This window comes from Amblyomma maculatum, chromosome 5 (genome assembly GCF_055883805.1).
Source record: "Amblyomma maculatum isolate TAMU_Amacu chromosome 5, ASM5588380v1, whole genome shotgun sequence".
In the NCBI taxonomy this organism is placed as follows: domain Eukaryota; kingdom Metazoa; phylum Arthropoda; class Arachnida; order Ixodida; family Ixodidae; genus Amblyomma; species Amblyomma maculatum.
The window spans coordinates 78,351,631-78,368,329 of record NC_139348.1 but is presented as its reverse complement, the minus strand read 5'-3'; the positions used below and the strand labels follow the sequence as shown (position 1 = coordinate 78,368,329).

At 47.7% G+C, this 16,699-nt stretch overlaps 1 protein-coding gene across 3 annotated transcripts in view; it reads right to left on the bottom strand.

Moving 5' to 3' along the window:
- Window positions 1-16,699, bottom strand: part of nonC (serine/threonine-protein kinase Smg1) — a 172,389-nt gene that overhangs the window by 79,829 nt on the left and 75,861 nt on the right. For all 3 annotated transcript variants that reach the window (XM_084603825.1, XM_084603826.1, XM_084603827.1), the window contains 4 exons: window positions 14,755-15,066; window positions 10,816-11,073; window positions 7,971-8,261; window positions 4,004-4,115 (listed from right to left, as the gene is read on the bottom strand). In XM_084603825.1, the coding sequence (XP_084459951.1) occupies window positions 4,004-4,115; window positions 7,971-8,261; window positions 10,816-11,073; window positions 14,755-15,066 (973 nt within the window). The remainder of the gene's footprint in view (window positions 1-4,003; window positions 4,116-7,970; window positions 8,262-10,815; window positions 11,074-14,754; window positions 15,067-16,699) is intronic.

Here is a 16,699-nt window from a genome sequence, read left to right as displayed (position 1 = left end):
CAGCACAACACAGTAGCAGTGGTGCCTCTTTGCAAATGGTTCTGTCATGTTTTGAGGATAAAGTTAAACCTCGATGTAACGAACTTCAGTGTAACGAAATCCTCGATGTAACAAGTATTTCAGTTTCTATAACTTCGCTTCCATAGAACACAATGTATTTTCAACCTCTGTATAACGAAGTAGTTCTGGCGCACTTTCAACGTAACGAAATTTTGTTGCTGGCTCGAGATGAACCAAAATAATTTAATAAAAGTATACTGCGAAGTTTAGTGGTTGAAAAGCGTGCGTGCACTATCCTGCGCCCCTAAAAACAGCCGCGGCGCAGCTGTACATGGCTGGCAATCGCGATGATGATGACAAGGTGCCGTTTGCCACGCCATCTGGGCTAGCACGGGTGACACTGCTGAACGTTGTCGAGTAAGTCCGCTAGAGGACACTACCATCGACACATTCAGTCGCGCAGTTTTCTCGCCCACGCAGTCTAGGCCTTGCCACCGAAGCGTGCACGGCAAGTTTTCTGACGGTTTTGTGCTGCTGAAGTGTACACATCGATGTGTCTCGCGCTGTGTTTTTGTGCGCGCGCCTGACATCTCGGAAAGAATGAGTGGGAAACGCAAAGTCCCAGCTCTTGAAGAAAAGGCGAATGTGCTCAAAGCCGTGGAAAATGGTGAAAAGAAGAAGGATGTCGCCGTCCGGTTCGGCATACCGCAGAGCACCCTTTCGACGATTTTGAAAGCGAAAGACTCTATCCTCGAATCCCTGAAGAACGGAACAAACGCTCAACGAAAAAGGTTGAAGGTTCCCACTTTCGAAGATGTGGATAAGGCGGTCTTTGCATGGTTTGTGTCGGTTAGGGAACAGAACATTCCCATATGCGGCGCATTACTGCAAGAAAAGGTGAGGAATTTTGCCTGTCTGTTCAGCCACGATGATTTTCAGGCCAGCAGCGGGAGGCTGCACCGCTTCAAAGCCCGTCATGCTATCGTGGGCAAAATCTTAAGTGGTGAATCAACATCAGCTGACACGACAGGATCGGCTTCTTGGGTCGACACAGAAGTGCCGAAGATCTTGGCGCACTATGATCCAGCCGACATCGGCGTTGTTCTATCAGATGCTGCCGTGTCGTACGTTGGCATTAAAAGGTGAAAAGTGTCACGGTGGGAAACATAGCAAACTGCGCATCTCGGTCTTGCTTTGTGCCAACATGAATGGCAGCGACAAGCGTGTGCCGCTCGTGATAGTGCGCAGCAAGAAGCCGCGGTGCTTCAGCAATTCGCGCCAGCTGGAAATACAGTACGTATCCAACCAAAAAGCATGGATGACGCGTGATATTTTCCGTGGCTGGCTGCAAGCCTTCGACGCGGACATGAAAACCACTGGACGCAAAGTGTGCGTCATCTTGGATAACTGTTCCGCACACCACATTGAAGATTTAGAACTGTCGCAAGTTGAGGTGAAGTTTCTGCCGCCGAACTGCACGTCACTAATTCAGCCCCTGGACCAGGGCATAATAAACAGCGTAAAGTGTGCATATCGCCGGCGGCTAATTGACAAGCTGCTGCTTGACCTCCGACTAGAACGCCCCACTAAAGTGGACTTGTTTCAGGCCCTTGAGATGTTGTCCGCGTCCTGAAACTCCACCTCAAAGGAGATTTTTGAGAATTGCTTCCGCAAAGCGGGCTTTAAGACAGCTGAAGCAGCTAGTTCTGAGGCGGACTTGCCCGCGCTGGAAGAAGAGGCGCTTGATGAGAGGTGGCAGCGTCTTCGCAGCGACGGTGCCATCCCGGAAGGAGTCGAGCTGGATGACTATCTTTTTAGAGACTCCTGTGTCCTCGCGACGGAGGAGGTGACGGTGGAAACGATCGTGAACGACGTGTTGGGAAACTCTCAAGACGACAGCGAAGGCGAAGCCGACGATGAGTGCGACATCCCAACCACTCGCGAAATGGCCGACGCGATCGACGTGCTCAGGCGGTTTGCTAGCGCAGAAGAAGAGCAAGATTCCATCCAGTCACTCTGGGCCTACGAACGACGTGTGACGCCTTTGTTGATGAAGAAAAAAGCGCAGAAAAAGATAACAGACTATTTTCACCATTAATAAAGCGTTTTGCCGTGCGTGCACCGCACTCACAACACGTTTTGGAAGTTCCTTTGCATGCTGGGAGGCGAATTTCGGCGTAACGAAATTTCAATTTAACGAAGTTTTTCCGACTTCGTTATATCGAGGTTTAACTGTATTTCACTGCACAAACTCTGCAGTGAGGCATACTCAAAAATTAAAAGGACCCCCAACCTTCGCCTTCAGCGTGGACACAATAGCGCCTTTAACACCGCCCCGTTCATTCCGTGCATTTCCTTTCTAATGACACAGCTGTTCCTTAGCGCACAGTCCTGCAGTACTAGGCACAGCTTTTATGCTTCTTGCGTGCCATCTGTACTGCGGAAGTGCAGTATTATAGCGGGTTTTCCAGTGAGCGCCACATGCTGGTGTTGATTCTCCCGTTACAACAATGAAGAACAACGATGACGCCGACACTGGCCTTTTTGTGACAAGGCCGCCTCAATGCTCTTGCTTTAAAATGCGACCACTCTGTGTGTACGATGACCAGCGGAAGCATACCGGCGGAAGTCGTATCTTGATGTGACCCCTGGTTCAAATTATTTTGCGAGCCTCCTGCCTATGTGTGCATTAATGAGCATCCAACTCCACATGTACCTGCATGCACATTGGCCGGGAACCACACTCCTTGTCAGAATAATCCAAACTCCCGAATTAATGGCGGCTGAATTGACAAGATCCGTATAATAAAGCAACTTTTGTTAAATTAACTTTTGCGTTACACATAGCCGAGCATCGCAGTTGCAAAAAGTGTCAAACATTATTCAAGGAAAGCAAAAAATATTGAAGCGTTTGTGCAGCAAAGAACTCCAAAATGTAAAAAAAAGAGTAAGGAATGAAAGAAATGGACGCCTGGATAAAGGCGAGTGAAGGCAAATATTGCTGCACAGGAAAAAGAGAGTTCTACTTACGCGCAAGGCACTCCACATCTGTAGGAACAGGGCAAAGGTTGAAGAACACACAGGTAGAAAGAAAAGAAAACGCACACGATACCAAATGCGAAAATCCCTTCTGCTAAAGGATTTTCAAAAGGCACAGGAACCATATCCCACAGCTGCAAGACACGGAAAATTAAAGGGCCACGGTCCAGGTTATGGCATTTTTATACAAACAAGCCCAACGCTTTGATGGGGTATTGGAGGTATAGTATCTGCAAAATACTACAGCGATGCGCTCGCCAGAAAGAACAAAAACACAAATCAAAGCTCTCCCATGCTTCTCTTCAAAAACAATGAATTAAACAGCCAAGCAAGCTAGAGTCCAAAACATCCAACAGTCTGAAGTATTGGTAGTGAAAATGTACAAGTTCCCACAGTGTTCCTACGAAGGTTCCTAAGTAACGAAGTCTGAAATATCGCACAAGTTTGAAAAATCGACTGACTAATGTATCGCAAAAATGATGTTGCAAACGCAACTTTGAACACTCCGGGCTAGCGAGCACATGAAGCCATCTAAAAGTAACTGATGACCGTGGATTACATAGCAAAATGAGGGAAATGGAAAAAAAGAAAAATTACAGGTTTGTATTTAGCTCCGCTTAAGAGCTTAACAGCGAAATCCTTCCCTCCTCCTTATTTTCTACCCCTATCTTGTATGCTTGTGTACTTATCATTTCTTTCTTTTCTTTTCTATGGCTTCATTGTCGGCATCACCGGCATCTCAAGACTCCTCTACTTACACGTGGCCCTACGGGACTTTTTATAGGAACTAGGCCTAATTAGCCGAATGGTGAAATTATGCCAACGTCGAGAAGCGATGTCTCGCAGATGTACCTCGTAGTATCTCGCGAAATCTCGTGGACACAATATTTTCACCACGGGCCTAGAAAGGCTTCTGCCTTAAAAAAAAAAAGAAAAGAGTGCCGCGGCCTCGACAGGAACCCACCTGGACCCTGGTGAGGATGCGCTTGGCCACGTTCTTCTCCTCCTCGTTGAGCGAGTCAGGAAGCAGGTAGGCCAGGTCATTGTCCTTGGTCGAGATGCTCAGCTTGCCATCGCTGCGAATGGGAAAGAAGCAGTCAGTGGTGTTGGTGGGAAGTGAATACACAGGATGCATGAAGTGAGAGTTCCTCGCAATAAATTCACACAGGTGCAACGGCTGCTTCAAGGGCAAATGATTTGGAGAATAAAGAGTCAAGAAAAAGCAATTCACTCACAGCAAATGCAATGAAGGACTTCAACAGTAACAACAACAACAACAAAAAAAGCGCAACTACAGAAAATCATCACTTCAAACTTCAAGGAATCAGATTTTTGAGTCATGTCAGAAGTGCTCTTCTTTTCAATACAATCAACAACCAAATATGATTTGCTTCCCGGATATCTGTGCATGCAATACCACTGTGAAAATTTCCTCTTAAAACATAGCCAAAAGCATTGGCGCAACACAATACAGTATAACCCCTTTATAGTAAAGTCACTGGGACAAGCAAAAATCTTTACTATATCAGGGTCTTTACCATATCAGTTGTTACTAATGACATGGTCCTGAAGATACTGTCTGGTAGTTAAATGGCCCCTTACTGAACACGTCAGATAAAGCTCTGATATAGCTTCTATCTCTCTTATCATCTCTTCATGAAATATTTTTCAGTTATAGAACTGTTTTACATCTAGTGGAAGTACCTCTTAAGCATGAGAACAACGTAGCTACAAATACATACAACCGAGCTTGATTTCATGTGAAAATCAAAGCCTTGCATGAATATGGTGCCACTTTTTGCTGTTTCTGTCTTTTAAAAGGCTGTAATGATAATGCACATGGCAGTCAGGTACTGCAAGACCACACATGCTGCACCTCCACTTCTTGCCTCTGCTGTCTCATACTGTGAATATTTACCCATTTCTTCCCCTTCCCTATTTCTTGCTGCATTTTTTTTTACTCTCCTTACGTTTTGAATGGACTGCACCGCCTCCTTCCATGTTTGTAGGCAGCTTACGTTTTTCTTTTCCTATGCGCTGCGTGCTTTCTTTCACGGCTCCAAAGCCTCCGTAAAGTAGGCTTCTCCTAAATGTTGTCTCTGGTGGTAAAGCCACTTAAAAGGACACTAATGCTATCGGTTTTCAAATACGAAAAAATCTTTGCCTAGCGATTCTAGGTAGTGTGCGGGCAGCGATGTCATATCGTGGGAGTCATTGCCACGGCAGGTGCACTTTGCTATAACAAATTTTTACCAAAAACATTTTTACTATAAGGGGGAAAAATGTACTGTTCTCTATGGAAGGTGAACTGGGACTTCAGTTTCCCTTTGCTATATCCGAGTTTTTACTATAGCAGGGTTCTACTGTATATGAATGATATGCACTAATGTGCTTATTACAACCAGCAGTCTCCAACTGGATGCATGGATGAAAAAAAAAAAGTTTTAGTAACGTACCGACGTATGAATAAAGTAAACCCCATGTTAATCAGGACCTCAAGAAACTGGAAAAAAATGTCCAAATTATCTGAAGTTTGAGTAGCTACACAAAAGCTATGAAAAAAAAAAAAATTCCCATCAACAACAGGCAGTGTCAGCGGCAGGCCACAACACAACCCGATAAATCTGACCTTGGGCATCCGACCTCAGCCACCATGCTCTCCCGTGCTACCAGGTTTTTTTTTGTTTTTTTTTTTTTTAATGTGCTGGAAATGTGACCAGCCAGAACTTTGAAACTTCTTAGCATTAACTGAGAAATCCCCCAAATGTCTATAATTCAGTCTCTACATAATGATCGTAATCATTAGCCAGACTATATCCACTGTCAGGCAAAGGCCTCTCCCATATTCCTCCAATTAACCCAGTCCTGTGCTAGCTGCATCCACTTGACCCCTGCAAACTTCTTAACCTCATCCACCCACCTGACTTTCTGCTGTGCCTGCTATGCACTCCTTCCGTTGGAATTCGATTGGTTACTCTTAGAGACATTCGGTTGTTCTCTCTTCGCACTACATGTTCTGCCCGTGCCCATTTCTTCTTCTTGATTTCCACTAGAACGTCAGTGACTTGAGTTATATCTCTGACCCACTCTCCACGCTTCCTATCTCTTAACGTTATACCTACCATTTTTCATTCCATAGCCCTCTGCGTTGTCCTCAACTTAAGAGGGGAAGCGGGCTTTGAAAGTCGAAAAATCGCGAAAAAGTCGGCTTTTCCAAAAGTACATATCTCGGCTGTATATGTTATAAACTACCTTTCCTATAATTATAAACGCCTAATTCATCATGGAACTGCTTTAAATTAAATATACAACTGGCCGCGGCAGCCCCAGAGTCGCGAGCGAACGGCAAAAGTACCCGAACTTCGGGCGCGCGCCATTTCTCTGCCGCTGAACCGAGCGCCGCCATCTTGGTCTTTTTGTTTGTGAATGCTTGCCCGTTTCCATATTGCCTTCGCCGGCGGCGTCCGCGGCGTAGCAGAAGCATGGCTCGCTTGTGATTGGGGGCCTCACAGGGATTGTTGAGCTTCCCGCGTCTCGAATTCGGGCTGTGATTGGACAAAGCGCGCGCTCCGTGAGAACGCGGGGGATCGCGCAACTGCTATTGGCTGCTGCGCGCGCCGACGCGGCGGCCCCTCCCCGGCGCGTCGTCTGCTCCGGCTGCCTACTGAGCTGGCGTTCTTTGTGCACTCGCTGAATCGCTTCACGTTTCACCATTTTGAGATCACCGTGATCATCGCTCGTTACAAATTTTGGTGGAGTGTTTTGAACGGTTATGTGCACTTTGTGGATTATTGCACGGTCGGCCACGATGCGCGCTAAGAAGTTCAAAACACTGCATACGTCGTCATTCTGTGAATGCCGTCCGAATCGCGAAGTTAGCGAAAAGCGTTGCCAAAGGGCGCAGAGACGCTTCTATTAGTGCTGCTTCTGCTACATCACTACTAGACCGACTGCGCTACCCCTTCCAATTGCGTATCTTCCGCGTCAACGTAAGGAGCCAGCGTTTAAAGCGTGCCTGCTGTACCGACCATATCAACCTCGACGATCTCGGCCTCCCGTATCGCGTCAGTCATCGCAAGCGATAACGCGTCGTCAGCGTCGTCCGCTGTTCGCATGAAAATGCACTTTCCGAGGGAATCGGGGAGGTGGAGGCACAACATGCTGCAGTGAAAAACAAACTTTAGACTTGAAAATGCTGCTTTAAACTTCAAGGGCCATTTTCTCAGAATGAATTTTTTTCATGGTATGGTTGCTTATTCCCGCAGTATTTCTGGAACCGCTAATCGGATTCCCACCTGGTTTTTTTTATTGTGTGCCTGAATAAATTTCCGAGGGCAAGACAAGCTCATTTTTTCAAATTATTGAGTCTAGAATTTATAATAAACAATCAAAATTAGGCTAATGCAAGTCCAATTAGTGGCACTAACCTCAATGCACTGCTAAAATTTTTCGGCAGGGAAATTAAAAAAAAGGGCTCTGTCTTGCCCTGTGGTACCTATTCAGGAACCTTCATAATGAATTTCATAGCGCCAACACATTTTGCAAGTTCACCAGGCATGAAACAAGGAACCCATGTGAACCATTCTGATATACTTCTCTAACTTGAGTACCAATGTGCGCAGCTCCATGAAACTTTGCAATTATTCAAATGGCTGTGCCATGAGTCTACCCTGAAAATTTCATTCAGTTATCTCAAGAAACAACAAAGTAGGTATTCAAAGGTAGCCTCCCCCCTTAAGTAGAACCCTCTTGGTTAGCCTCCACGTTTCAGCCTCATAGGTGAGTGAAGGTAAGATGCAACTGTTGTATACTATCCTCTTGAGCGATACCGGTAAACTGCTAGTCATGCTCCGGTAAGGGGGGACACTGCCATGGCATTTTTCTTTCAAGGAGGGAAGCCAAGACCAAAAAGAAGAACTAAGTGTGCCTACCTGGGTGCGTCAATGACCTTGCGCCCCCAGCGGTAGCACCAGGCTGCATAGGTGGCCCATGCCTTGGGGAGGGTGGGGCACAGTGCCAGGCTGTGGCGCAGCAGAGAGCCCATGGACACCTCCGAGCTGCTCAGCAGTCCATCCAGGGGCTGCAGGGGGGCCACCACCATGACACGCTGGCCGCCAGGGAAGCCGTCCACCCGGCCATTGCAGAGGCTGCCACTATCCCCCAGCAGGGGCTCCACAGTGGGTGGCTCAGCCTGCAGCCACTTGGCCAGGGTCAGAAGGGACCTGGGCATAGGGCGGGAGGGGGACAAGAACAGTCAAACCACGTAAACAGGTGCACGCAAGATTTCAATTTCTTTCAACACCGCGCAGTAATGTGACATGTGCTCAATGAGTGTGTGCGTTGGACCCCCTTTCATCCCTGACTTTTTCCCAGCAGTTGCCACAAGGCGAGGAGGAATATTTTGCGACTACGAAAAAATAAGGTTCACCTTGCAGCACTACAGGAAAAACTACATGTGCAAAGTGGCTGTAGGCCGTGATTGATACCTGTTTAAATACAATCAAAGCCACCTATAGCAATATTGAAGTGCCATCGAAATATTGTTATAACCGGGTTATGCCAAAAACAAGAAAGAGATGACACACTTCAAAGAATTTTTTGATAGGAACGTAGCTTACAATATTAATTACCTTTGCAGAAAAAATCTATCAGTCAGCTTTGCCTGTTTCAGGCATATTTATTTCACATCTCCATGGTAGAGAGGGTGGGGGTGGGGTGCCTAATTCTGCATGTGCCCAAGTGGGGAAAGTTTAGCAAAAAGGAAGTCACGAAGGAACTCTACATTTGTAAGGTGTCTTTCGCACAGCCCCCTCATCATCATTCCGATGCATCGCCACTGTGTGAGAACTCTTCAATTCTCGACATGCCATCGTTATCATTACATAGTTTGGAGCTTTGCTAACCTTCGCATCATTGGCATTCCGAATGAATCATGCTTTCCGGATGAAATTCTTGATGCGAGATCCAATGAGCTCGCAGGACTGAAGAAATAGTAACAGTGGAAAGGACAGCATTCGTGTGTGGTTTGACTGGCGCGATTGCAGCATTTCGGCGTTTTTGTGGCCAAATTAGTTTTTATAACCGATAATTCGCTAGAGAGCATTCCAGAAAGCATTCACAGAGAGAACCAGTTTATTTTAACATAGAAAAGATAAGAAAGCTGAGGTTGCCCTGTTAGTCCATTTTTATATCCAATATACTGTATATTGTTCTAAGCAGTATTGTTATAAGTGAGTTTGACTGTATACAGTGAAAGCTTGGTATAGTAGACCCCTGTTAATTCGGAAATATAGATAATTCGAATCACTGGAGCAGTTCAGAGCCAAAGCACATGATAAACTGCGGCTAGCTAATTCAAACGCTACACGGCCCCCCCCCCGTATTCAAAGCGTGTGTCGTTATCGAAGTGTCGCTATCTCACATGACGCGAGTCATCTGACTAGGTCGAAACGCCGGAACATGATAGTGCCACCTCTTCCAGTTCCGTAGTGGCAATACTCGGTTCCGGCATTCTGACCAATCAAATGACTCGAGGTCACGTGAGATAGCGACACTTCAATAATGACGCAAACTCGAAATACAGGCCCTGGTTCCGCACTGATCAATTTGAACGGCCTCACTAAAGAAGGCTGCGCCCAAATATGGCTGATATGGCAAGCAAACGCCAAAACAGACCTGCTCAAACCTGAGCTGCCCGCAACAAAGTTGGTTGCCCATGTGGGATGGTGGCCATGACAAATTAAATTGGCCCGAGTTTTAATCCACTTGAAATCATTAACATGTGCAAAAGACCATTTGACATGGCTTTGTTTGCAGTCTAGAACCGAGAGATTGGCACAGAGTTTGACAAAGTTTTGAACATCTTTAGTTGGCTTGGTTTTTGTTGAAGGAAGGTCCAGCACCTGTCCAGCACACAAGCAAGATTCTTGCTCGGCTCTGTGAATATCCAATCAAAAAAGAACGGCCCTGGCCCTGAACATAGTTTGACTGCATAGTTTCGACCTTAGTCATCAGTGCTTCACACCAGCCCATGATGACGGCAGTTGTCAGCTGCTGACTGCCGCAGCTGTGCATTTGCAATTTGCTTCCATCTGCGTGGTTCTTCCACAAACAGCGCGCTCATCATATGCTGTCCTTCAATTGTTCACTGAAGCCTTCTCGTACCCACCCCTGCCCCTTATGACAGGCCTCCACAGGTACCTCATTGCACCGCGAGGGATGACCCAAGGACGCTTACCGTTTTAAAACTAATTCGCTTTGACGCTCTCGAGAGTGTGCATGCAATAAGTAATTAACAGATACGGTAAGAGTCACTGTCACGCTGTTCTCATCCCAAAAGCAGGCTACGTTAGTGCAGCTTCTCTCCAAATAAATTGTGGGGACGCCCGCGTCCCCTCTTAGTGTCTCAAGGCGTGCATGCTCTTTCCTATTTGTCTTGGGTCCGTATTCCGAGTATGCGCCATTATCAAAAGTGTCACTATCTTGCCGACCTCGAGTCACCCAATTGGTGTACACACCAGAACCAGATGTCACTACCGCTCTTGGCTTTTCCACCAATGAGATGACTTGAGGTCGGAGAAACGGTCAGAGTTTCAATAGCAACACAAACTTGAAATACGGACCTTCATGCATGTGCGAGCAGTACGACTGCACAGAGCGTGCTCTCAATCGCGGGAGCGGCGTGTGATTGGTGCGTCAGCAGTGACAAATAAGGATGGCAGAAGCGAGGCACAAGGATTCTAATGGCCAGGCGAGAATCTCTGCCTCTGTTCTTACCTGGCGACGAGCTCGGAGTCCTCGAGCGTGGTAGCATGGCTCCAGGCGACGCGTGCCATAAGGCGGGCCCCTTCGGCCAGCTGTCCCCGGGCATGTAGCAGCTTGCCGGCCTCGCGCAGCAGGGCCAGGGGAGCACCTTCGTCAGCCAGGGCAGGTAGGGTGATGCCCTCTTCCACCTGGGCCTCCCGCAACAGCCACCGCTCGGCCAGACGCAGGTTGTGCTGCTTGCGCGCCAGCCGCGCACCTGCCAGCAGGAACCTGCACATCAAGAAGCACCCTTTGCTAGGCAAATGGCACATAGATGCAAACACACCTGCCACACAGAGTCAACACTCTCACTGTGGAGGCACTCCATTACACGCCCATTTTCCATGCTCTCGCTAGCTGCAGTCTATATACACTAGGAATGTGGAAATACAGTCGCACCCGGATATATCGAACTCGAAGGGGATCGCGAAATAGTTCGATATATCGATAATTCGATATACAGAAATCAGCTTGTGACGGCACTTACGATGCGAAAAAACGATACCGTATTTGTCGCGTAATCAACTGACTCGTATAATGAACCCATCCTCCACTTTTGCACCTGAGAATTTGAAAAAAAAGAAATAAAAAATGCGTTAAGGCCAGTTCACTCACATGCAAGCGACTGAGCGATCTCAGTGACGAGCGGCAGCGACAGAGCGAAAATTTTCAAACTTGTTGGAACTGCGTTTCTCTCGCCGCTCGAGCTACCGCGGCAGCTCGAAACAAGGTTTCTGTGTCGCCGCGGCGGCAGAAATCACGAGCATTTTCGCTTGCATGTCGATGGCGCGCTTCAGTTCGTTTCGGTCGTCTCATCCACAGCTCATTGGCAGCGTGCCAAGATGCTGTGCAGCGATAACGTCGGGGCGCGTTTATCTTTTGATAGCTCCTGCGGTGGCGGGGAGCAAACTTGGCAAAGTGCCCGTGATGGCTTGATTGCACAAGTCTGGTTTGATTTATTACGCCGCGCTCGGGATAAACAATAAAAAAAAAAAATCCTGCCGCTTCTTAACGTTCGCAGCCGCCATATCTTATGCTACGCCGCATGTACAGCACAACGATAAGAAAGAATGACTCTCGCAAAAAAAATAAACAAAAAATAAACAGAGCTGCCGCTTTTTAAAGGCCCACGTCCACCCTCCGGTCAAAAATATTTTCTTCCCCGGTGACTGTGAGACTTAACCCCCAGAACGCAAGGCCGCAAAATGTTTTTGAAAAGAGTAGCTAATAATGCAGTTACAGCCACCCCAATCACTCGATCCTGTCGTGTTTCTCTCCTTTCGTTCCCTCGCAAAGGTTTTCCACTCTTCTACCCGGTCGTCTAGCCTGCGCAAGACAAATTCCCCTTCCTCCTTCGCATTTTGCGGGAGGTGGGGCATGGCACTCTGCCTGCGCGAAAAAAAAAAAAAAAAGAAAACGGGCAAGGAGCGCGGCCTCTGGATTCAGTCGGGCCGTGGCGAGGGAAAGCGCGCAGCGAGCGGTAGACACCCACCCTTCTCCCGTCAGTCAGCGAGACGGACCAATGGACGTCGTTCGCAGGAACTACGTCATTACTGTGGCTCGACGGGCCGGCGCAGTAAACGGGGAAGCTGGCTTCCCGAACGAGAGCATGAGAGAGCTTTGATTTGTATTTTCGTTGCTTTGCGGCGCACGTGTCACTGTAGCATTTTGCACAGACTATCTCCGGCACCTGATCGAAACACTGGGCTCCTTCGCCTAAAAGGTCCTTCCCTGGACAGTGGCCCTTTAACATCCGCAGGCGCCATAGACACATCAGCCGCCGCGCCGCCGCATGCAGAGGGTTCGCAACACAAGCTTGAGAAAGCGCCCAACGTCTGTCTGAAAATGGGCTGAGCTGTCTTGGCGCATGCGTTGCGCGTGCTGAAGGAGAGAGGTAGCTCGGCAAAAGAATGGGCACACCCACGCACATGGCTTGTAAACGTCATGTGTTGGCGCGCAGGAAACGACAACTGCAGATGCGTGCGCCTTTGGGGAATGGGCGCAGCACTGCCCAGACCAGCCGTCGCCGAACTGTCCCCTCTCATTCCTTCCGCGTGTGGCTTGAAAACGTCACGCGGCAAGCGACCAAGGGTGATGCAATCGTCTTTGGGGAAGGCACACTTTCCAGTGCGTGGTGCGGAGTTCGATATATCGAATGACCGGTGTGAGTTCAATATATGACGCAGCCTTCCTATACTTTTACATGGAATTTTCAAGGGGATATTTTATAAGTTCGATATAACCAAAATTCGATATAACCGGGTTCGACTGTATTCTAAATTTCATATAGTTTTGAACAGTACAGTTAACCCTTGTTATAACGAAACTTTAAAATATCCCCAATTTTTCGTTATATCCATGTCTTCGGTATATGCAGTTTTCGTGTGAATACTCAAAAGGCCAACGCACAATGAAAACCAGATTAAGAACTGAATGCAAGAGAAACCATCTCGAACGTGTTTACAATAAATAAGAATTACTCGAAGATATTGAAACAATGAAATATCTCGCGAACATGCTGAGGGCGCGAGGCAATTGTGGCAGCACTCTCCACCTCCGCTGCGACCTGCATGCACGTTTACAAATGAGCGGGGAAAGCGGGGTGGCGGAGTCTAGTCAAGAGTCAGGGGGACAGCGCATGCATTCATGTCGCTGCTGGGCGAGGAGGTGCCTGCGTCGTCACGCATGTTCCCGCTCACCTGCCATTGTTGCCCCAGGCAAACCAAGTCAGGCTCGGATTGCCTACGCTTTTCGCAGTTCCTTCTATCAACGTGCAAGAGCTCGCAAGCAACTGCGTGGCAGCAATCGACACACTCCTCGCCCCTTGTCTTTTTTTTTTTTTTGCACTGTTATTTTTTGTTCATGAACTATTGCAGTGCCACATTCCAAATGCGAAAGCAACAGAATGAACTGTAGCCAATCGTTGCTATCGTAGACATTCCTCTTACGTCACAACTTGATTGTGGCGACCTAGCAACTGAACTAGTTGACAAAGAAATAGTTGATAACATGATCAAAGGACATCGATAGCACCAGGACTGTGCCTTTAATTAAATCTGCACAGGGGCAGCATTCTTACTCCTGTGTTCATTTTTGCTCTCCAAAACAAAACGAAAGGCGAGAATTCATGCCTATACCAAGCTTTTAATTAAAAATTGTGCGTTTTCATGGCTTTGTGTTGTCTGTATTAGAATGCCTTTTGCACAGGTTTACCAGAACTCTTTTGCAGCAATCCGAGTGCATATACTTACGACGAACATCAGATATAATGAACTCACTTTAGGGTCAAATTCAACTTTCTCAGAACCATGTTTGAAAGTAATTCATTTAACTTGGCAGTAGTAAGAATGTTTTTTACTGGACTTGCACTGTTTTTATCGCTCAAATTCACTTCGCATCTGCAATTTCTTTATTCACACAGCTCTATTGCACTCCAAAAAAAAGGGCAAACCAATTTGGAAGTAAGACAATGTATTTTTTTTCCCCTGGTCACATGATTCAAAACAATACTTCACAACAAGAGACCTTTATGCAACATTTTTTAATCCACCCCCGAAGCACAAAAATGACCTTTTTAGATAAAAAGTGAGTGATTCATCTTGTGCTTCCATTTGTGCAAGTGTTGTAGGCAATGCGACGAATGTGCTGCGAAGTTTTTTCTTTATTATTACCTCCATGCACTTCGCCCTACTTATGCACGCACAAAGGCAAAAGGTAAGGTGAGAACGACGTGCAGAATGGGCAGCCATGTTTGCCACAGTCGTTTGAACAAGGAGATAACACTGCGCAAATGCAAACGCTGATTTCCATAGCGATCATTTCGCCCTGGCACATCTAGACCTCAGCAACAAGACAGTGCTACAAAGCCAGATGGCGTATGAGACTCTCTGCCCTTCCTCCACACCGACTCACCCCTCGTTGGGCTCGGCATGGCTCCAAGTGAGAGCCTCAGCAATAGCACTGCAGTCATGCTGTGCCACGGACAGGTGCTGCCCAATGACGGGGGGCACCCGCCGGGCCAGGGCCAACAGGGCAGGGTCAACCTCGGGGGGCCACTGGAGGGCACCCTGCTGCAACAGGGCCACCACCGACTCCTCGGCCACATCCAGGTCACAGCACTGGGGCATCATGGCCCGGTGCTGGGCCAGCAGCAGCTGCTGCTCGGCATCCCAAATGTCCACTGGGCAGGCGGAGCTCACCACAGGCTCTGTATTCAGCAGCGATCTGGGGAGAGGGGAAACTGACTGGTTAGTTGGCTTACAGGGTTCAGAGTCCCAAAGCGGATCGGGCTATGAAAGACGGCATTGTGGAGGGCTCCAGAAATTTCGACCACTTAGGATCTTTGACGTGCGCTGACATCACACAGCACACGGGTGTCTTGAGTCTCATTTCCATTCAAAAGCGGCCACTGCAGCTGGGATTCAATCCTGCATCCCTGGGAACAGTAGTTGAGCATCCTAACCACTGCACCACCACAGCGGGGCGGAATCCTGAAACTGATAGCACTGAATAATAACAAGACTGAAACTGAGAATTTAGACTGAAAATTTATTGAGATCTGCATATAACATGAGGTCGAAATGCGACAGAATAAAATTGAGGAAAAAAAGCCTCATATTTGTGAGGGAGGAGCACCAGCATAAGCGGACCAATCCCAGGAGGGTGGGACGAAGGGAATGTGCTCGCGTGTAGGACTGCGGATCCTGGAGGCCGCGTGGGCAGTTGCCAGGAAGCGAACGAAACGGCGCGGATGACTACAGATGGGTGGTGAAGAAGGAATGCGGGGGACTCTGGCGGAATTGCGCGGGAAGCAGAGCGCCGGATAAAGTGGTGTTGGAGGGACAACGGTGTTGTGATCGAACGTGACATATTATACGCAGGTTCATACGGCACTTTTCTATAACGCTGCTCCCATTAAGTCTGCTGTAGCCAGTGCACCACTACCACCACACACACCTAATACCTCACCTTGGGTTTCCTGAGGTAACGGCACCAGTGGTGCTCAGGCCCACAAGCATAAAACACCTTCTGACCCTTCAAAGCTAAAGCATGAGGTAAAGCATGAAGCTCTGCTGAAAAATGGAGGCTAACCAAAAGGTTTCTATTTATGTTGAGGGCAACGTAGCGGGCTATGGAAAGAAAAATGGTAGGAATAATGTTAAGAGATAGGAAACGTGCAGAGTTGGTCAGAGAAATAACTCAAGTTACTGACATTCTAGTGGAAATCAAGAAGAAGAAATGGGCATGGGCAGGACATGTAGCGCGAAGAAAGGATAGTCTATGGTCACTTACGGTACAAAACTGGATTACAAGGGAAGGAAAACGTAGCAGGGGGCGGCAGAAAGTTAGATGGGCACATGAGGTTAAGGTCGCATGGGTCAAGTGGATGCAGCTAGCGCAGGAACGGGTTAAGCGGAGGAATATGAGAGAGGCCTTCGCCCTGCAGTGGGTATAGTATGGCTGATGATGATGGTGAAAGCATGAGCAGGTTTTCCAAACACATTATGATCATCAACAATCATCCAGGAACCTGTCTATTAATCCCTAGTACCTCACTGTATATTTTCTATCCTAGTTTGTAAGAGTCGGAGTCTAGTTAGCATGCCATGAGTGGGGAAACACAACAGTGCCACCTTTTCAGAGTGGGTGCCTCCACTTGTCTCGAACTGTACTTTCGGCTGCTGAATACTACCATGCTAGCTAGCCACACGTGCAACTGTCTTTCTTTTTTATTTTTTTAAGCCTCTCAAACTCCTGCCACATGGGCAATTTCAATGCCGAGTTAATGAAGACTGAACTCAATGGGGATCGGCCATAGCCACACGGCGGTTTTCAATGACGATTGAACTCGATTGGT